This window comes from Colius striatus, chromosome 6, assembly GCF_028858725.1.
Source record: "Colius striatus isolate bColStr4 chromosome 6, bColStr4.1.hap1, whole genome shotgun sequence".
NCBI classification, from domain to species: domain Eukaryota; kingdom Metazoa; phylum Chordata; class Aves; order Coliiformes; family Coliidae; genus Colius; species Colius striatus.
The window spans coordinates 21,124,601-21,146,672 of NC_084764.1; the positions used below are offsets into that span (position 1 = coordinate 21,124,601).

The 22,072-nt window shown below is 37.5% G+C and overlaps 1 protein-coding gene across 4 annotated transcripts in view; it reads right to left on the bottom strand.

Moving 5' to 3' along the window:
* Positions 1 to 913: 913 nt before the first annotated feature.
* SEC23A (SEC23 homolog A, COPII coat complex component) overlaps positions 914 to 22,072 on the bottom strand; it is a 34,196-nt gene continuing 13,037 nt past the window's right edge. For all 4 annotated transcript variants that reach the window (XM_061997610.1, XM_061997609.1, XM_061997608.1 and 1 more), the window contains 12 exons: positions 21,672 to 21,787; positions 19,535 to 19,658; positions 18,379 to 18,459; positions 16,984 to 17,073; positions 14,677 to 14,783; positions 13,543 to 13,696; positions 12,771 to 12,848; positions 10,935 to 11,096; positions 9,605 to 9,691; positions 8,042 to 8,197; positions 7,378 to 7,443; positions 914 to 2,671 (listed from right to left, as the gene is read on the bottom strand). In XM_061997610.1, the coding sequence (XP_061853594.1) occupies positions 2,582 to 2,671; positions 7,378 to 7,443; positions 8,042 to 8,197; positions 9,605 to 9,691; positions 10,935 to 11,096; positions 12,771 to 12,848; positions 13,543 to 13,696; positions 14,677 to 14,783; positions 16,984 to 17,073; positions 18,379 to 18,459; positions 19,535 to 19,658; positions 21,672 to 21,787 (1,311 nt within the window). In that variant the 3' untranslated portion in view covers positions 914 to 2,581. The remainder of the gene's footprint in view (positions 2,672 to 7,377; positions 7,444 to 8,041; positions 8,198 to 9,604; positions 9,692 to 10,934; positions 11,097 to 12,770; positions 12,849 to 13,542; positions 13,697 to 14,676; positions 14,784 to 16,983; positions 17,074 to 18,378; positions 18,460 to 19,534; positions 19,659 to 21,671; positions 21,788 to 22,072) is intronic.

The window sequence follows — 22,072 nt, forward strand, 5'->3', positions numbered from 1 at the left end:
TTCCAAGTCTAAGGCCTTGTGTTTTTCACAAGGAGATATGACCAACTTTTCCTCTGATATCCAGCCAAACCCAAATATCTAAAGAAATCATTGCAAAATCTGCTATCATAGTTAACTAAGTCAACTCTTGTGGTAAGACAATTGTGTATCATGGGTATCACACATACATCTCTTCTCCAACTCTTAGTGATAAAGATGTTAACAACGACAGCAAATCGCAGCAATTTATCTTTAATCCACTTTCTCCTGTAGCACAATGCTAAAACTTACTATTTTGATTTTAAATGTTGATCAATTCTCAGTCATAACAAACAGTTTACTTCCTTTGGTGTAGCTCATATGACCTATGTAAATGTGCAAGAGGTATTAGAAGTAGATGAACAAGATGATAACAAGTACTGGGACTGGGTGGCCTTCACCCAGGAGTTCTGAAGGAAGTAGAACATTGGAGGGCAGAGGTGTCAGTGAGCAAGTGTAACTATCAGAACAGTCACTGTGCCACATGACTGGCAGACTCCTGCCCATGTCGCTCTCAACCACCAAAAAGGACTGCTGAGGGAATCCTGCAAGTTACACTGATGTGTCTCATCTCTATCCCTGGTAAGATAGTACAGGCTATAATAAAGAGCAAGTCTTATGAGCCTATGGACAGACATGGGTTGCTGGGGAAGAGTCAGCATGCTTCCTGTGAAGGAAAACCCTGTCTCACCCACCATACACACTATGGAAGAAGTGAATAAGCAGGAGGGCAAAGGTAATACATCAGACATATTTGGATTTTCAAAGTCTTTGACAATTTTAATTCTTGAACTTACATAAGAAGCTAACATTGCCAAGAGACTGGATAAAAGAACCTGTTAGAAGGTGAAAGATGGCTAAAGAGCTTGAAGGAAAGTAGAAAAAAAAGAACATCCACAATCATTGACTTGGTGATGATTTATTAGTCAAATGGTATTTAACTGTCAAATAAATTGGACATATTAGTGTTATGAGAAAAAAAATAAGCTGCTTATTAGCTAAAACAAAACAAAGTCAAGAGGGCTACTGAATTTTTATTTCCTAAACTGCCACTAGTGTAAACAGTTCAGTACCTCTGGAGGTTAAACAAGTTTGGTACTGATTATTACATAAATAAAAGTGGTGAAGTTGTTCCAAATTTTGTAATTACTACCTTTATTTCCACATTTCAAGCAGTGACAGAAACCAGCACAATAAATATAAAAATGAGAGAAAAACATTTATTTTATTTGTATTGAGGCAAAAGGAGCTCATGTCATTAGATCAAAGAAACGGAGAGCAACTGATGTCACCAATTTTGAGTATCTACAGAAAATAGAAAAAAACCCTCCTGCTTATCACACTAGTATATGATTGAATTTCCTATGTCAAAACTCTCTCTTCCTTTAGAATTAGCACAATTTTTTTATTGCCCACTACCACATTTCACATCTTTACTTGACAAAAATATCATATTACCTATGTAAACATCTGGCTTATGTGTAAACTTCAACAAGTAAATGGGAAAGCTTACGAATTTATTCACCCCCAAAAAATCAAGTAGGAAGTATCAAATTAATTACATCATATTCTATATAATACTGTTTCAACAAGAACTATAGCCTGTTGAATTCATAATAAAAAGGATGCAGAAACAAAAAGCAGATGTGCAGTGTCATGCATTAGTGTAATAACATTATAAGGCAATAATAAAGGTAAATATATTTTTTTTTTTTAAAGTATACTTATCAAGACAAAAAAAAAATCAAGGCTGTACTCTTAGCTCACTTTGGTAATGTAAGGTTTGTTCTTAGCTCAAGCTGAAAGTGTTAACTTTTGAGCATATTCATCTGTTACTGTGTTTGACGACAGATACTTTTGTCAAAAATACAACATATGCATTTACATTTTGTGCAATAGCCGATTTAACTGTTTCAGTTCAAATTCCTTATGTGGAAATAATTTTTTAAAAATCTCTGTTCCAAAAGACTCAAGTAAGTAAGTGTGAAGAAATCTTTGAAATTAAGTACTCCTAAAATGACCAATACATGAACAATAATGTATCTCTGTAGGAAAGAAAGTTCAGCAGCCTAACTCAACAGACTGAGTTAATACTATTTTTACATGCTTTTTGTAGCTTCTTTGTTCACTTCATGCTCAAATTGGGTAAACAAAATTAAGTCATATGGCAGCCTGGAAAGCCAACATCACCAGATTTCCTTTATTGTTCAATGTGCCTTTGTAGTGCAGAGCAGAATCAATCTCAATCCTTTAAAACAAAGTCTGAAATCACAACTCAAAGTTGTTATAAATGATCTCAAAGCAATTATAGTAACACAGTAATCACAATGACTGCTCCTTTTCCTCTAATAATTCTACTACTTGTCATTTTTACAAACTGCAGTTCACATTAAAACATTTGCTGATATCAAAAGCTTTTCTTTGAAAACAACACTGCTTTACATCTAGTCAGGCAGCTTGTGCATATCAGAGCACTCTGTCAAGAGAGATATGGACAAGGGTAAAGGTGAAAAAGCTGAAATATGACTACAGCTTATCTGTGCCTTTAATGCACTACAGAATCTCAGGCAGCACTAGAGACAGCAAGTTTCTTCAGATGATCCATAAATACTTGCAAGCTGACATCATCAGTAAGAATGGGTGCTCCAGACTCCTATAAAAGGAAACAAGCAGAAATAATTATATTCAGTGTGAAGAAAAAGCATTTTAAGGCACAATACATTCCATTAAATGAACGCTTTATAAATTTAGAAAGACCTTAGAAGCATAGAGTTGCTGAAATCCTCTGACAAAGTCAACGGAGTGTGTATTTACATAAATTTTCATACTTTTACATAATTTCAGCCATAAACCACAACTACACTCTTCCACGTTAACGTATACAACAATGAGCTGCAGGATATTTACAGCAACCATACAAAACTCAGGAGTTTTTGACGATAGCAACACTAACTTAGACATTTTTCAAAGTAAATAAAACTTCCACGCCACAGTTCCTGTATCATTCCTACCTCAGTGGAGCAGCAAAAGTGAGAGAAATAAAAACATGAAAATGACACAAGCAATCAGTAGCAAAAGGAGGAAACAAATCCATTAAGGCTCTGATTTGACACCAAGTGAAGGTCAACTAGCTTTCTCAAGGAAAGCTGGGTCAATTCTGTCCTACAGCTCTGTGCCATCTCAGCAATACCAAAACAACATCTGCAAGTCATGCCATATCAGATGCATAATCAGATCACAAAATATTTTAAAAAGGGTGGATTTTGCCAGGGATTTTTGCAATTAACTTTTTTATCTCAGAAGTAATTTTCAGAAATCCAAGAAATTCAAAATGGTCATCTTCTAATTGCTACTTTAAAACAAATTAACAGTCTAAATAGAACAGCAGTTGGTAGCTCCGTGAACATTCATAGAATCATAGAATGGTAGGGGTTGAAAGAGACCTTTAGAGATCATCCAGTCCAACTCCCCTGCAGAAGCAGGTTCATCTAGATCAGGTCACATAGGAACATGTCCAGGCGGGTCTTGAAGACCTCCAAGGAAGGAGACTCCACAACCCCTCTGGGCAGCCTGTGCCAGGGCTCCGTCACTCTCACGGTGAAATAGTTTTTTCTTATGTTTAAGTAGAACTTTTTGTGTTTCAGCTTCATCCCATTAGCCCTTGTCCTGTTGCTAGCTACTATAGAAAAAAGGGATGTCCCAACCTCCTGACACCCACTCTTTAGACATTTATAAATGTTAATAAGTCTCCTCTTCTCCAGACTAAACAGCCCCAGTTTCCGCAGCCTTTCCTTGTATGAAAGATGTTCTATTCCCCTGATCATCTTGGTGGCCCTGCACTGGACTCTCTCCAGCACTTCCCTGTCCCTCTTGAGCTGAGGAGCCCAGAACTGGACACAGGACTCCACATGAGGCCTCACCAGGGCAGAGTAGAGGGGGAGAAGAACCTCCCTCGATCTGCTGGCCACACTCTTCTTGATGCATCCCAGGGTGCCATTGGCCTTCTTGGCCACGAGGGCACATTGCTGGCTCATGTTTAGTTTATTATCAATCAGGCCTCCCAGGTCTCTCTCTGCAGAGCTGCTCTCCAGCAGTTCGACCCCCAGCCTGTACTGGTGTATGGCATTGTTCCTTCCCAGATGCAGGACTCTGCCCTTGTCTTTGGTGAACTCTGGCCAACTCTCAAGCCCGTCGAGATCCTGCTGAATGGCAGCACAGCCTTCTGGGGAATCAGCCAGTCCTCCCAATGTAGTGTCATCAGCCAACTTGCTGAGAGTACACTCTGTCCCCTCGTCCAGGTCATTGATGAAGATGTTGAACAAGACTGGCCCCAGAACCGATCCCTGTGGAACTCCAATGACCACAGGCCTCCCAACTCGATTCTGTGCCATTGATCACCACCCTCTGGCCTCTGTCATTCAGCCAGCTCTCGATCCACCTCACTGTCCACTCATCCAAGCCACGCTGCCTGAGCTTTCTGATGAGGATGTTATCTGAGACAGTGTTAAAAGCCTTGCTGAAGTCAAGGTAGATGACATCTGCTTCTCCCCCCTCATCTAGCCATTGTAACATTACATACTAACAATGTAACATTACATACTAACTGTAGTAACATTACATACTAACTGTCTTAAGTCCTTTGAAACCAATATGCCACCACTTCCATTTACAGATGCAGGGAGAATTCCTATAAATCTCAACAATTCAACCTTTTCAAAAGGTACCAAGCACTCACACTTCCAAATAAAATCAGAGCTGCCTCAACTCTCACAAAATCTCCCAAAACACAGACACAGACGTCCTAATGAGAATGCTTAGAACTAACTGGTGCCCCTTTTCAAGAATTGGCCAAAACCAGTTCTCAGATAATGATCAAGGGACAAATCCAAGAGCAATCAGAGTTCCTAGATCACAGCAACACACTTGCCACAATACACAACCACTCTCGAGGAAGGCCCACTGAATTATCTGTCAGCTGATGATGGTTAGATGAGAATAAAGGATGCTCTACTTCTAAGCCTGCCAAATGCTAAGCCTGAGATCTTTTATTTAAGAAGACACAAGGGAATTACAACTAGTATAATTCTAGGGCAAGACGTGATTTGCCATCTTGTCTCTCCCGTATGACAGTACATCATCCTCTAGTAAATAAACCACTACTGGAGCAGACAGACCCCCTAAGATCTCTCACAATGTCTGCCAGTGGTAATCCAGGGTAATTAAAAACAGTGCACAGACTCTACTCCTGAAGCTGAACACCTCATCCAACACGTGTACACAGGCAGCTGCTCTCACCACTGCTAGAACAAACAGCTTTACTCTGAAGACTGGGAACCCTTCGTTCTATTGGGAAAGTTAGCAGAGTATTTTATTTGCTGGGGAATAAAGTGAAAGCCAGCAAGGTCAAAATGTACAAGTCTGACAAGTACTAGTGAACTAGCTTTGATTTTTCACAAACCACCTGAAGTCTTTTTTTCTCTTCTTTCAAATTTTTTATCTGTAATAATACAATGAGAATTGGAACTTAATTAGCAGTGATTGGATGCCAGCTAGCTGGGTATTTGATAAGATTTGTGCCACTGACCTCTTTCTTTTCAAATGGCAAAACTCCCTACAGTGACCATTTTTTTTTTAAAAAAAAAAAAACAGAGCTGAAAAATAAAGGCATTCTCAAATAAATGTCATATCTAATATCATTTGAAAGTCTCAACTACATCTTCAAAGACTAACCAATGTAACAAAGCTGTATTAAAACTTTATTGTTACTTTCTGAAAACTTCTTCTATACTATATAAGGTCCCACCCACTAAAGTTTTTTCAAATCTTTACTTATAATTTTGTAAACCATATTAGTCAACTTATCACCTCCTGAAATATGGTTTCAGTGGTGTGTGGGTGCCCTCTTCAGATCAATGTGGAACAACAAATTTTACTGTAGACTCAGTTATGCACAAAATAAAAATACATGAAACAACCCAGGAAGCTCATGAGAAAAACAAGAGCAAAACCAATTTAGTTTAGAATTTTCTCCCCACAGTTACATTTCTCATTCCATAATTTTACTTGCTTGTTTTCATAAAAAACCCTGCAAACAGAGGAGCACTCACACTGCAAAGTCACTGAGAAAACTAACACATTATTCCTTCTGTTACTCTAGAACTGAATTCTTTCCAGCATTAAAAGGGAAAGTTCTCTTTTCTAAGATGCGTCAGTCTCACTGTTTCTTAAGTTTCTTAAAGATCAGTTCAAGACTTGGTTTGTATTTGGCATTTACATTTGGAATACTGTTTTGTTTGCTTACTAAATAAACGAGCAGGAAACAGACATTTTGTACTGTTGGAAATGTCAAAACTTCAAAAATTTCCAAGTAATGTTGAGCTAAAAACAATACCTTTCAAACTAGATGATTTGTCTGTATGTTGTAGAGGAAATGTGATGGAGAGACACTAAGAGATTGATGGTTAGGTTATCAACTTTGGAGGCAAGACAGTTGGGTTCAAATCATGCTGTCCCTGATTCACTACAAACTTTTCAAGTGTGATTCTGTGGGGGGTTCGACTAGATTATGTCTAAAAGCCTCTTCCAACCCCAACTTTTCCATGATTCTGTGATTTTCACTCTGGATCTCAGTGCTCTTCACTGCCAGAAAATTTATTAGAACCAACACATCCCTAGGAAAATGTACTCTGATCAAATTTACCTGACAAAAATCTGCCAGAAAATTGCTACAGAGCTCTCTCACTCATGACTTGAACTTTATGTCCTTTAGCAAAACACTCTAAAAGTACAGTTAACACATAGCCTCAAGTGTATGATGCATTTTTCATGAGAAAATGACACTGTGCTTGCATCCACCCACAGCAGCATTTCTATTCTCACTACAGAAGCTCTTATATAACTTCCTTCCTTCCCAAAGACAAGATCTGAAAAACTGAGTCCTGGTCACCCGGGCCACAAAAACTCTGGAAAACATCAGTACACTGACATTGCTGTACTTCTCAGTTCCTGCTTAGAGCTAACTTAAAAATTTATTTCCCTTATTGCAAAAAGGTCCCTTAGACTTTATGAGTGGTAAGTGCTCTGATTCTATGGAATGGGAAGGTAACTGCCTATGAAAGATGGGCAGACATGAAAGTAGCCTATCAGAAGCTTAAAATAGCAAACCAGATCATTTTTGCCTGAAGAACTGAAACCCACTTTTCTTAACTTTTGCAATTTTGGTAGTATCAGGCCAAAACTGCATCTCTTTTTCAGTTTCAAAACTTGGCATTGTTACTTACACATTTATAGCATCTCACTTGATAGGGAAAAAGAACATAAAATCACGCGTACAATCTTCATCAGCAGATTCAGACTTACCTGTCCCCATGCATACATATTGTTATGAGTTTGAGAGGGATTTACTTTTGAAAGCAGGAAACGAGCCTTTAAAAAAAAAACAAAACACAGACAACACATCAATATTCTCAAATAGAAGTTCCTTATACTTTAAAAAAAAAAAAATCACACGTGCATGAAATGTACCATTTCTATTATTTGGAGTGCAGAGATAACTATTCAGAAAAGCAATTAGCACCCCTATAAATCAAGCCACTTCCTGGACTCTGTAGCTCTAATTCAGAACCACTAAAAACTTTTTAATGCAGCAGAAAGTAAGCTTTTGTCTGTTCCTAAACACTAGCAAAGCAAATGTGAGTATCAAAGTATTAACTAATGAGTTTTTTTAAAAGAATAGAAAGAATATTTCTGGTATTGGTTCAAACATCCTGACAAGTACTAACTTTTTTTCTTACGCACTTCACGCAAGGAATCTGAGAGTTCAAACAGTAAAAACAGTACTAACAGGATTCACAAATTAGGGAAAAAGCTACTATTAAATATCTGGCTTTGTAAAAGCTTTAAAATTCAAAATTTTCACTTGCAATTTACATATATTTGAGCACAGAAATGCACGTTTACTACCAAACAAATCTCACTACATTACTAACACATAACTTCTCAGATTACATATATTTTACCATACCTGGCTTCCTCCATGCTCTGTATCAATGTATCTGGGCATTGGAAATCTGGAATGGAGAATTTCTTGGGCATCATCTATTGGAGCTTGTAGCAAGTGATGAAAGTTTTCATATTCCGGCATATCCTGGTAACCTGATTTACGCCACTGAGCTATGGTCTGGGGATAGAGGGAAGTTTGGAACTGATTCACCAGTCTTTCTTAGAGGATACACAGGGCTTTTCAGAGAAGAATTTGCCATTGCTGGCCTCTTCCCTATCACTCACTCCTTTCTGCCCTATAGCATGCAAGTTAATTTTTAAAAGCCAAGATGTGAAAGTAACATGCCACTAGATTCATTTAAAAAAAAAGCGCAAACTAACAATTTGTGATCCTATTTTTGTCACCCTTTCTATGCTAAACATTTAGTTCATGAGGTCAAGGACACTATTTACAGTTCTCTAATATCCATGTCTATGTAAGAAATAAATATTAGTGTAAATATTTATCTTTCATGGCTGTTGTGCAGCCTCCCCACCTTCTAGGAGCAAAGCTGGCTGCTCAAGGTCAGCTCACTTGATAGAGGCTGCTGTAGGACCTGGAGGGAGTCTCAGCAGGGGTTCCTCCCTCCTTTCCTTGGCAGCTGTTTTACACTGCAGGTCTCCTTCCTGGCTCCTGCTTGAGCTCCACTGCAGCCACCCCTGTACCTGGCCATGCACCTCACTCATCTAGATCCCCTACATGGGGACTCGACTACCTGGCTTACACTTGGACCTGCCTCACCCTCATCAGCTTGTCTGGTGATCTGGACTGGAGGCTGAGCCTGGCTACTGCCCACAGACTGCTCTGCTTGCTTTGCTCGGGTATGGTGAGGCTTCTGCCTGCCTTGCAACCACACTTAGGGTCCCTGTTCCCTCCCTTAGCAGACTGCCCTCCCTGCCTCCTCACAGCATCTTATGAAAATATAGAGAACATCTTTCTACTTCAGAAGTGTTAAAATTTAGTCATTATTTTTAAAAGTGCAGATACAAGAATGTTATCCAGAACACTGTTTCTCTAACTCTCAGCTTTGAACCATTTACAGCAGCAAGGAGTAAAAAGCAGCAGCTCAATTCATCCAGAGATGCGGAGCACTACCAAGTCACAAGCATTTATATATAGATATTACTAGGAAATATCTATCTAACTAACTGCCAGGAGCAGTTTCATTCCTCCAGGACAGTGCAGATGAAGTGTGATGAAAAAACTTGGTGCTCTGACACCTGTCCCTTGAAAAACTAGTTTAGAAGTCTAAACAAGTGAAAAGTACAGTATGGTGCAGCGAGTAACACTCTTAAAAGCTGGAAAAATACTGATCTAAAACAAATAATCTGCATGCTGAAGCCAATTCATCTTAAATTCCATGTAACAAAGAGCATCGAAACATCAAGTAATGTCAGGTATCTGTGCAGAGGCACATTGGGCTACCAAGCTACAAACACTAATTAAGAGTCAGGCATCGAAGTGCATGAGAACTGAGGACTGACTTTCATAATGTAGCACTCCTACAGAAAAAATAGTATTTATGTAAGAAATGACAAATCTTACCTCTCCATGATAAATAAGGATCTGGAAAAAGGTGTCCATAAGGAGAATGCGATCTGGTAAAATGCTGCTGCTATCCAGAAGAACAGGCTAAGATTTAAAATTTATAATAAAAATTTACCAACTGATTTAGAATTGAGTAATCAGAGAGCAGTACCAGCTTTTAGAACCAATCACTTTTTCAATCACTTACTAAAGCTCCACATTTGCTTGTTTTCATGTTATATAACTGCAACCCACACCAACTCATTCCAAAGTTATCCAGTCTGATTCTGAATATATAACTTCAGGAAACTAATAAAAAAAAGGTATTCAAAAGTTGAAACCTCTTTCATTATTATGCACTTTTACAATCTTAGAAGTACCAGATTTATCAACACAGTGCCATTAATCTGAATGATATTTCAATGTACAAAGACTCAGTAGCTGAATATTCAAGTATATGATTTAGGAGCTGTGGGTTGTTTAGGCTTTTTTTACTCTTGTCCCTGCAGCTATTACTACTGTGCATGTATATCCACTAATGCTGTATACAGTAAATATTCATGATTTATGAAATCTAATGTAATATCTAATTTTTTTTAATCCAGCTTTTTAAGGACGGTGATCATATACTGACACTATATTATTTACTTGAATCTAAGAGCTGTAACAGTTACAACATTGTGTCATATGATTTAATTAAATCCATATCCTAAAATTTAATTGGGCCAATCTTATCAGGAATACCAAAAACAGCAACTATTCCAAGAATAAAAATTATTACTCATTCTACACTGAAGTGTCAGCTCTTGCTTGACCACACTTCTCATTTTGTGATGGCTGCACTTAACCCTCTTCTTAATCAAACTCGCAGTAGTTTGGTACATGTTCTGAAGGAGGTAAATGCCTGAGCCACAGTCTGGCCAGTAACTTTGGACAAGGGCATTTAAGATAGAGGGAATTTTGTACATTAAAAAAAGGAAAAGAAACTCCCCCCCAACTTTTCTTTCAAACCCTACAAAAAAAGTAATTTTTAAATAAAACCATTTTTGTTGATGTTTATATTCTGGCATCGCAAAAACAAAAGCAAAACTATAGCTCTCAAAACTTTTTTTTTTTAAATTCCTTAGTTTAAAACATTGTCTCTTTACAAAGTGACTTTTGTTCTCAAGACTATGCTGCATTGAAATTCTGAGATACAGCTTAGTCATAGTATGTTTTATCCTAAATGAATATTCTTTCTCACGTATTAAGTTTTCAACTAATACATTTTTATAATGTGCAACTGCAAGGAAAACAATGACTTCTCAAAATAGCACCTTTCAACCTATTATTACATTATATATGATACCTCTGGAGGTCCATTGAAAGAGTAGGCATAGAGAATCGGCTGCACCATGATGAGAGACTGGGTTAGATCTTGCCGCATAAAATGATGACGATAGTACGAGCTCTCATCTGGACTGTTGTTAAAAACTTGTAAGAAAGGAGATCTTCTCAAGTGAAACATAAACTGCAAAACAAAACCCATTTGTTTTAACATTCACAGATGAAAAGGAGAGTTGTACAAGAAGAGAATGCTCTCTTCAAACTACGTGAGACCAATGCCACCATAAAACTGAATCAAGTCCTTCAACATTTTTAACTTGTATATGTGGCCTTTTTTATACAGTCATGAGAGTAAGAAAGAGAGATCAGAAAGGATAAACCTACAAAGCAGCTTTAAAATAAGAAAAAAGTTCAATGTTTCTTCTTTTCTAGTACTGATAAATAGTATGACTGAACATTGCCAAATCCTTTCTTAACTGTAAATTCTACCGTTGCTATGAGAGAGGCCGCTGTGCTTGAATGCACAAGGTAAGTTGTAGCATATGAACAGAAAAAAGAACATTAACCACAGGAAAGTCAAACTTTGTTAGTAAAATGGAAAAAGCAAATCCTTTCATTGCTGAATCAGTCTCTCCACAACACTTAACACCTTGAGACTGCTAGATAATTCCAACAGAAATATCACTAAAGCCTACAAAGAGACCAAAAGCAACAAAGAATGGAAGAATTTATCCAGATAGATTATCCAAAAAGAACCATTCAAAGTTTAATTATAATCAAGTTTATGTCACCAGAAAAGTGTTTCTTTTCAGTATTGTAAATCATATAGGAATGAAACAATAAAGCAAAACTGTATCTTTTCTTACTTTTTCTGAATTTCTTCATTAAAACTGCCCTTATGAAAAACAGTGTCATTATCTGAATCACAAACTCAGGCAAGATGAGAACTCCAAAAAATACAGTTAGAATCACAGAATTGTTTAGGTTGCAAAAGACCTTTAAGATTATCAAGTCCAAACACTAATCTCACACTGCCAAGCCCACCACTAAACCATGTCCCTCAGCACCTCATCTATGCATCTTTCAAATATCTCCAGGGATATTTCCTGGGCAGTTTATTCCAACACTTGACATCCCTTTCAAAGAAGACACTTTTCCTGATACCCAATCTAAACCTCCCCTTGTAAAACCTGGGGCTATTTCTTCTTCCCCCACTGCTTGTTACTTGATACACCTACCTCCACCCTCCTTTCAAGTAGTTTTAGAGAGTGATCACATCTCCCCTCAGCCTCCTCTTCTCCAGGCTAAACATCCCCACCTCCCTCAGCTGCTCCACATCAGACTTGTTCTCCAGACCCTTCACCAGCTTCATTGCCTGTCTCTGCACACACTCCAGCACCTCAATGTCTTTCTTGTAATGAGGGGCCCAGAACTGAACACACTATTTGAGACACAGCATCACCAGCCTCCTCTTCTCCAGGCTAAACATCCCCAGCTCCCTCAGCTGCTCCACATCAGACTTGTTCTCCAGACCCTTCACCAGCTTCGTTGCCTGTCTCTGCACACACTCCAGCACCTCAATGTCCTTCTTGTAATGAGGGGCTCAGAACTGAACACAGTATTTGAGACACAGCATCACCAGCACCAAGTACAAAGGCACAATCACTTCCTCAGTCCTGCTAGCCAAGACAAGAGAAGTGATATGTCTATCGTCACAGGCCAGACAGCAGCTGGGGACAGGGTGTCTTCTCATTCTGGTATCCAGTGTAAAGCCTTATTTCACTCTGTGCTACAGTGTCTCCTCCTTCACTAAGCATTCTCTCTTTATCCTTTATAGACACACCTTCCTTTTACTCACCTGTGGGTAAAGTGAAAAGGTTTCTGAAAATCTGAAAGAGCTTGGATCATCCTTGTGATATTCTCCAAACTTCTGACACTGGAGTAAAAGAAAAATGTATCTAGATTAAGTAAAAAAATTGCTTGGTTATGCCATTAGTGTAAGTTTCTTTCTTTGACATTCTTACAGCTTTGTAAGAAAACAGAAACCTAGCAGAAACACTGACTTTAAGTTCTCTTAACAAGCAGTGGTTTCCTTTTTTATTAGGCTTCAATGGCTTTTTGGGGGTTTTCTCTAAAATTGCTGATGAGATTTAGATGATTAAACAGCCCTGGAGAACATGTTTAAAATTGAACTGTTAACAACTACTTACAGCTAAAAGAACAGTAAACTGAACTTTGATAATAAAGAAATTCCATATAATTTTCTAGATACCTTGACCATTTTTTCCCCTAAAAATATTTCATCTACAATATCATGACAGGCAATAGAAAGCAGGGAAAGCTCTAATTTCTGCTTATCTCATGCTAGATTGTTACTCACAGTTGCTGGCAATTACCAACTGCTGAAGACTGAGGAAACATTAATAAACAAACTAAAATCACATCCACTCTTTTTTCCATTTAAAACAGAAAACCTTAGTTAATTCTGCACATCTACTTGTGGAAAAGAAGTTATCAGTTCATTTCTTAAAATTATTTTTAAAGAAGCAACCACTGAAGACTAGCCATTTAAGAACAACATGCCCGGAGACAAGAAACCAATCTGACTCTTTTAATAAAGTTCTTTTTACCAGTCGTATAAGTTGTCTGTCCAGCCACCTAAGCACATCAGGCCCCTCTTCTGTCTCTGCCCTATATACTGCCAATCTAGCCATGAGAATTGCAGCAGCTTCCTGGTCAAAAGAGGCAGCAATGTTTTGAATCTGTGTCTGTGCATCTGCCCAGCTGCAAAAGAAAAATAAAAGTGTTCGCATCACATTGAAGAGAAAGATGTCCAAACTCTAAATATCCCTTAAAAATTAAGGCAAAGCAAGCAGTGTTAGCAGGTTAACAAACTCATGCTGGAGCTTCAAAAATCCACAAGGTATAAACGAGTAGCCTCTCAGTTAACCATTTTTTCATTAGAAATGTCTTTTTTATCTAGATGCCATGCAACAAGGGAAATGAAATATGCCACTTATTAAAGTTAATTTTTAATATTAATTACAAGGGGTAAGTAACAAAACACTGTTCACGAAGCTAATCTCACATTCCCACAATAGCAGTTTTCTTGTGCACTTTGCCTGTTCTTTTCAATTTACAAGGTGAACTATTTATCTGCCCTTTAACCAGTCATCAAGAAGATTACACTTATTTAACTCATTTAGTAAGATATCCCTATCAACAGCAAGGGCAATTCTTTTTTTGATAAACTGAATTTTCCATCAAATTAACCAACTGCAGATTAAGGAAACATCATGGGGCATTGAAAAATGCCTGCATAATATTAAACCACTTCCTAGAATTCTGAAGTAAATTGAATCGAGGAAGGTGCAGGTAGAGGTTACATATCGAAGAAGAGGTATTTACATCCCCCCGAATTGCAGATAGCACTCTAAAGTTATGAAGTGGTCTTTGCCATTCCACAAATTCTACCACTTCCCCAGTTTAGGCCATAGGATTTCACTCAAAGTTTCCTCTCCATCTAAAAATCACTTGGGTTGCTTCAGAGCACTCCCTTAACATCATTATACAATCAGTGCAACCTCTCAGAGAAGAAACAGCCCACTGAACACGAGAGGAACCTGTCTCAAAGGTATGACCATGCCTTCATCACTTGTGGCACTGCATATCCCAAAACAATAGACTAATTACCAAATCTAAAGACTAAATGGCAAACATATATCCTACTTTTTCAAAAATGATTTATCACAAGTAAAACATACTTTCTGGCAACTGTAGTCACTCTGATACGTCTCTGACCACTGGAATGCTGGTACTGAGTCACAAACTGGATTGCACCACGTCCTCCTTGAGGAATGGGAGCATTGTGCTAAATACAGGAGGAAAAAAATTAAATGCAGGGAACCTCAAGATTTTACAGTATAATTAAAAAATGTATACACAAATTACTAGAAAATTATTAAAACCTTTTTAACAGGCAAGTTATATAAATGCATTGTCTGGTGCTTTTATTATGCTGAGTGCCTTTACTAAACATTGATAATAAATTTGTAGACTGTTAAGGGGTGTTACAAGCACTTGCTGCCTCCACCAAATACCCTTAGAGAAACCAATGCTCTCTTCTTCCACACACTCTTCACACAGACAATATTTCAAAGTGGCTGTTACAATCTAATGAAATTAGCAATTGTATTTTATACATGGTGTGATTCCCTATAATTACAGGGCAACAATATTGATACTACTCTAAAATCTTGATTAAGGAATCCCAGAACGTGCCACTGAAATGTAGAGCTTGGAATCCATGTGTAAAATGAAGTTTCAAAACATGGGTCAGAAGGAATACAGGTTTATACAAGGTAATTACAAAAGAGACGGGCAGTTGAAATCTACTACTACACACGACCAGAGCAGCTTTAGAACTAATAAAATGAGAACAAAATAAATACACAAAAAGTAAAATGAAAAATGGCAAAGTTCAAGTGTTCAAACCTTTGCATAGCTTACAAAGTATGCAATATAGCATACTAAATATATAGAAACTACAGTCAGCTCACACAGTTCCTTCTAGTACTTCCCCTTCATCTCCAAATATTTGAAGCTCAGGAGGTAGCACATTTGCTTGTCATGTTTTTATCCTTTCCTAGTGCACTCTCAGGGAGACAGGAAACTAGACTATATACTTCCATATTTCAATTAAGTCAATCAATATTTGCAAATACTGAACAATTAAAGCATAAATTAAAATATAGCATTATGGAGTAATTAGCTTGTAACTAAAACAGTGAAATATTGAAAAGCACTTTTAAATATATAGATTATGGTATTTTCATATAATGCAACTGAAATATATTTTAGTAAGTAACACTCTGAGAAGAAAAATTGGACTTAAGATTACAAAATCCATCCAAAAATTTGTAGAGCTCTTTGGTTCTCATTATCATACTCAATAAGACAATTAGCTCATCATGAAGCTGTTAGTGTCCATCTCTGAACTACGACAACACAAAATGGCAAAATCATTTGTATCACTCCCACTGTGCTTGAGGGAATCACACAAAAACAGAAGCTTCAGTAGTCTGTTCTGGTTTAGCAAGGAGTAGCTTTTGGCTTAGTAACAGGGGGAGCGGGTTGCAGTGAAGACCCGGTAAAGAGTTTGCAGACTCTCCCCCGGCTCCTGGGTTCACATCCACCTCCGGCCCGGCTGGGCCAATCTGGCGCCTCTGCCATCACTATTTAGGGGACGGGAATTTGAAGTGCTGGCAGGAGGTGTAAGAGCGATACAAGATGGAGGCGACCACGCGGACCCTTCAGACAGAGAAGGAGGAAGGAAGGAGAAGCAATACACCAGAGACCGCTCTGCAAGCCGTGGCGAGAATACAGGCTGTACCCCTGAAACCTATGGAGACCCATGGCAGGACTGAGAGTTACCAGCAGCTCCATGTGAGTGAGCCCGGACGGGCGAGGGACTGTGTGGGGGACTGTGTGTGGGAGACTGTGTGAGGAGCTGCAGCCTTTGGAGTAAGTGAGCGTCGGAGCAGCCCGTGCAGGGCTGCCATGCGTGTGAGTTACCCCACGGACTTGCAGGGAGGACTGGTGTGGAGTTCACCCGTCCTGAGGAGGGACAAACGGCAGAAGCTATGGGGAACAGACTAACTGAAACCCCCACTGTCTGCCCACCCGAACCGTTCAGGGGGGTACAAGGTAAAAACCCCGGGATCAGGGCTCTGAGCCCGGGAAGAGGGGAGGTGTGGCAAGAAGGTGTTCTTAAAAAGGTTGGTTGGACTCTTCATTGTTGTATTACTCTGTGTTGGTTTATTTTGGTTATGTTTTGGGGGTATGTTTTAGTTGATGTTGCATTAAAGTATTTTTCAGTTTTCTTCCCCAAACCGAGTGGCCTGGTCTGTTTTGTCCTGAACCTTAAGTGGCAATTAAGCTCTCCCTGCCCTTGAGCAATTCTCAGCCTCTTCAGTACTCGAGGCTAATCCTGGTCTTTGTTCCCTGATGGGCCTAAACCATGACATAGTCATATAAAATAAAATTACTGTGTTTAGTAGGCCAATATTTACCTGGTTGACCACTTCAAAGTACAGTGCAAGTGTGGTAGTAGGATTAAGTCCACAAATTTTCCACTGACAAGTACCTCCTGTTCCAATCTCCTGTAGAAAGATTTTGGCAATGTTAGGTTAGTGGCTGGACTTAATGATATTAAAGATTTTCTCCATCTAAAATGATCCTATGGCTTTATAATACTTAAACTAATACTTCTGGTTTGTACAAGGACAACACCTATCTGTAATTTTCTATGACTACTCTACCACAAGTTTTCTCCCTGCTCACTCTGTCAGCTTCTCAGACAAACACTCTTGCAAAACAACTGCAGCATTGGATATGGGAATAATTTTTTTAAAAGAGATAGTTACAAAGATTAAAACATTAGAAAGACAAATAGACAGAAATTCATAGAAAATAATAATAACTGCAAAGCAACAGATATGAACTCACAATTAAAAAACTCTATATACCTCCGATGATTTAGACATGTAGTTTAAATAAACAGATGTACATCTAACTGAGTTTTGTGGTTTTTACTTTTAATATAATATGTGCAGTCCTTCAGGTGATGAAATAAGAAAATCTGTATCAGATCACTAAGAAAAAAAAGCTGATCATACTGACATTTTTAGTTCAGAAAGATACAATCATAAATATAAGGAAAATATATGCAAGAAAAATGCTTGATTAAAGCAGACCATTTATAAGCACTTTCAAACTCAAAGAGCTCTATCACAGAGACTGTTAGGAACAAGTGAGACTTCTCAAATGTAAGATATTTTGGCTACTTGCAGGAATTGTTTTTGAATAGTAACCAAATACAAAATTAACTTGTAATAATATTATTTGCCAAGGAAATAAATGACCATTTAAGTCTGATGTAAATTTAAAGGAGTTCCTTCAGGTAGTTGTAATAATTGGATATTCTAATCAATTTACTACATGTACATTTGATGAAACAGCTACACATACAGGAAGACAAGTCAAAACCACGCTTCCATGGTCTTGTGTCCTCCTGTTCTCTGTCTTTCTAAATAAAGTATTTTTATGGCTCTCTTTGGATAAAAGAGCATAGCTCTGATTTTAATGACAAAGCAATCTAACTCGCTTCCTATTACATTTCTCCTACGTCAATGTATAATTTCACTAGAATAAATTTTTAAGTAATCTCTCATTGGACAAACCTAAACAAGTAACAAGGGATCTGCAAAGCTTAATACAACTTGAACTTAATCTAGCAGTGAACAGGAGCTTGTCCAAACAAACAGCCCTTGCACGTATGCAATTTTAAATTGTTTAAAAGTAAACACTATTTGTTTCATTTATGGGAAACCTTCAGCCTCTTAAATCTTAAATCCTAATTTTTCCATGGCAGGATATTACCTTCATTTTCAGCAAAGTTTACTTACATTTTCAGAGACACAGGGTCCTTTAGAGTTGAGAGACACACAGGGTCCAATTGCTCCAGAAATCTTTACTTCTCTTGAAGTCTTCATATTTAGAAAAAAACCCACACATTAATATGTCACAGTAAGAAGAATTCAGTCATATTTTATCCTCAGTTAATTAAAAACTCAATACATATCAGGCTCTTGATACATTTAAGAGAGGTTATACAGATCATAATGTTCAATACATTTAGGGAATCTTTTTGTGTTCACTTTCTAGTTACTTCCATTCGCCGCACCAATCAGTACATCTGATACAACAGAATGAACATAAGGTAAAACGTGGGAGAAAAGCTGCTGTTATTTGTGAACCTGAAAGCCTAGAAAGTATAGTGGATAGCATGTATTTTCTAGCAAAATAATTCACAAGATGAGATTAAAACTGAAGACTGGTAAGATAAGCCTGTACATACCCCACAATTAATTTATACTCCATCTACTAAACATATTTAGATAAAGGCAGAATCCAGTTATTTACATTTTTCCAATGTCATTTTACTGTTTGAAATTATTTGCACATCCCTCTAGAACTTGGACTCTCTTTTTTCATTTTTCAGGATCTTCCAACAAAATCCACAAGAACACTTACGTGAAAAAGGAGAGTTCAACTATTTGTCCTAGTAGTAAAAACTTAAAATTTTACTGAACAAGAAAACAGCCCCATATTCTTCTACAAAGGACTGGAATATTTTGCAAGAAACTGCACAGAGGACAGTACCTGAACATACAGCACATTCAATTCTAACCTTCTCACATGAGTGGAGCTGAAAATTAATATTGTTCAAGTGCCAGAGCAGATTCTGATAAAGATGGAAAGAAAGCTGTTCTGGTCTAGATAGGGAACTTGGACCTAAAACCAAGAAACACTATTCATACCAATATCTACGCACACAGCACTGTGAGTTTCTAACGGAGATATTTAGTTTACTTTAGTCTCCTTTTTATCCATCATTGAATGCAGGGTAAGAAGCAATTAACATTATACCTGATTCACATTTACAGAATCACAGAACTACAAAAACAGAGGCATAAAAATTCCTTAAAGGGTAAAGATTCCACATTTTATTGCCATCCTATTCCAGTGTTTCACTAATGTGCTGCGTTTTTCTATTCTTACCTTTATTTCTAATGTGCCACCAAATCCCATTTTAAATTGTCCTTGCATATCTTTCATGAATACTCTCTGAAAGGTTTGTTTGAATAAAGATGTATTGAAAGAGTCTCCCATTACCATGTAGCCTCTAGACAACAACAAAGTAAACAAAACCCCTGAGTTAAAACAGATTACTTGTTATGCATGGGATTTACAGAGCTTATTTTTATTAAGGTCTAAAACTACATACAGTTCATTGTGAGGCATATTTTTGCCGCCTTAAAATGGACTATCATAAAATTAATATGTTGCTACAATGTTAGGGATGAAATTTTTAAGTGAATTTCTTGTACAATCAGAAAGTTAAGTTCATCTTGATTATAATAGATAATAAAAACCTTTTACTGGAAATATACTATACTGGACTTCAACACTATGAATGTCTCATAACATTGTCATGCAAAATCATTTTAATTCTAATATTCAATATTCCAACATATTTCCACATCATTTTGTGGAGTTCACTCATTATTTCAGGTTTAAATCTAAGCTCAAAAAGCATGATTTATTTCAATGCTCAGCAATATTCTGTAGATATTGTAAACGCAACAACTGCCACTTACTATGAAATATCATACACTGAATTCATTCACAGTAAGGGGAGATATTATTTATAATCATCAAAAAATATTCATAAAATCATATTAGTAGAACGTGTTAATACGTCAAACATTACAGCAAAAGAAGGTATACACATTTTCAGGTGGATACTCAAAGACAGAAGATGAGTGTCATGGGCAGAATCTGAAATTCCTCCCTGTTTGCAGGATGTAACCAAATAGAAAAGAGGAACAGCTGTAGGAGAAATAAGACAAACTGTACATTAAGGCTACTTTTCCTGAAGAGTGGAAACCAGGTAAGATGAGTCACAAGAGCAGACAAGAAGGGAAAAATTACACTGTCATAGACAGAAAAATACAGAAAGAGTTTGGTGCAGAAAAGGAATAGGAGTCAAATGTGCAGGTCAAAGACACTGAGCAGTGGAAACTCCCAAGCTAAGGCTACATATAGCTCTGAAAAGAAGCAATTCAGCAGCAATTATCATGGTCAAGCTGGCCTGAAACTCAACAGTGTGTGTTCATCACAACTTGAGGCTGCATCTCCCATACTCCTTGGTATATGCCGAGATACATAGCATGTGCTTAGGACCCCCTGTCATATCAAGATATTGACAGGCAACTCAGGACTGTTACCCACAGGTAGACCAGATGCTTTGCTTAATTTTACCAGCAGTTAGTATTCACAAAGCTAACAGCAATAAGAACAGAATTCAGACATCTAGCCTAAAAACCGAAGGGTGGCTGTACTAGTAAAGATGAAATATTATGAGAGCAGAAAAGGCTTTCAGAAAGAGAAAGAAAAGACAGCCTTTGAAGAAAATATGGAGGAAAAATTCACACGATTTACAAAATGAATGGAGGTACTTGACATGGAAGCAAGAGTCAAAAGTTATCCCAGACTGTAGATCTGCATGACAGGAGGAGTGAGGTTGTCATCCACAAGACTAAAACTTGCTTTGATGATATTGAAGAGAAATGATGGCAAGACAGGCTGGAGAGAATACAAGATCATATCTGAAATGTAGAACTGAAGCAGAAATCAGGAGCAATAGATGTACCTGATAATCACCTAAGTCAGTAGTTAAACCTACAAACAATATATAGAAGGACATAAACAAGACAGAAATAACAACACAGGGTTTTGTATCACTCTGAATAGCAAGAAAAAGAAGGATGACAGGTGCTTTTACTTACTGAAACCTGCAGCTTACATATACACGCACTGAAAAACAGACACAGTGTATAGGACAAATGGCCTGTTTAAGAGACATCCGTGTTACTTAAGACTCAAACAGATCATATTGAAAGAAAGAAGAGCAAATCCCCTTCTGATTAAATGAACAACTGTAGTGACAAATTTGCCAGAGGTTGAAAAATTTAAAATTCCAGTACAAATGCAATCATCACAGTCTAACAGTAGGTTAGTGCATTTTCTTTTTTTTTTAACGTAGCAGAACATTTTTGATAAGTGCTTCCTGACAATTTAAAAAAAGATAAAAATGCATCTTCATGTACTACTTAAAAAAATAAAAGACAAATACCCAGTGTAGTTGGGACAACACTTCATCTCCAGAAGACCAGTCTGATCCAATGCACATGCATATATGTCAACAACATGACCATTTGTTGCAGCTCGATTAGCCAAGGCTTCAAAATGCTAAATCCAAGATGAAAATACAGTTCATAGCACTTTACAACATGAACTCTCCTCATCTTAAATCCCAAACTCCCAAAAATTTTCTAAAACAACATTATCAGATTTTATTCACATCATGTTCTAACACAAGTTAAAACAATTTTTTTTCCTGAAATTAAAATTAAGACTGGAATTTTCAATACTTGAGAGTTTTTTCCTGACCAGAAATAGATGCTATTTAACCTAGAAAATTACTTTAATTTATTCTCTGTAAACTTTACACTATGCACTAGATCCAACACACAG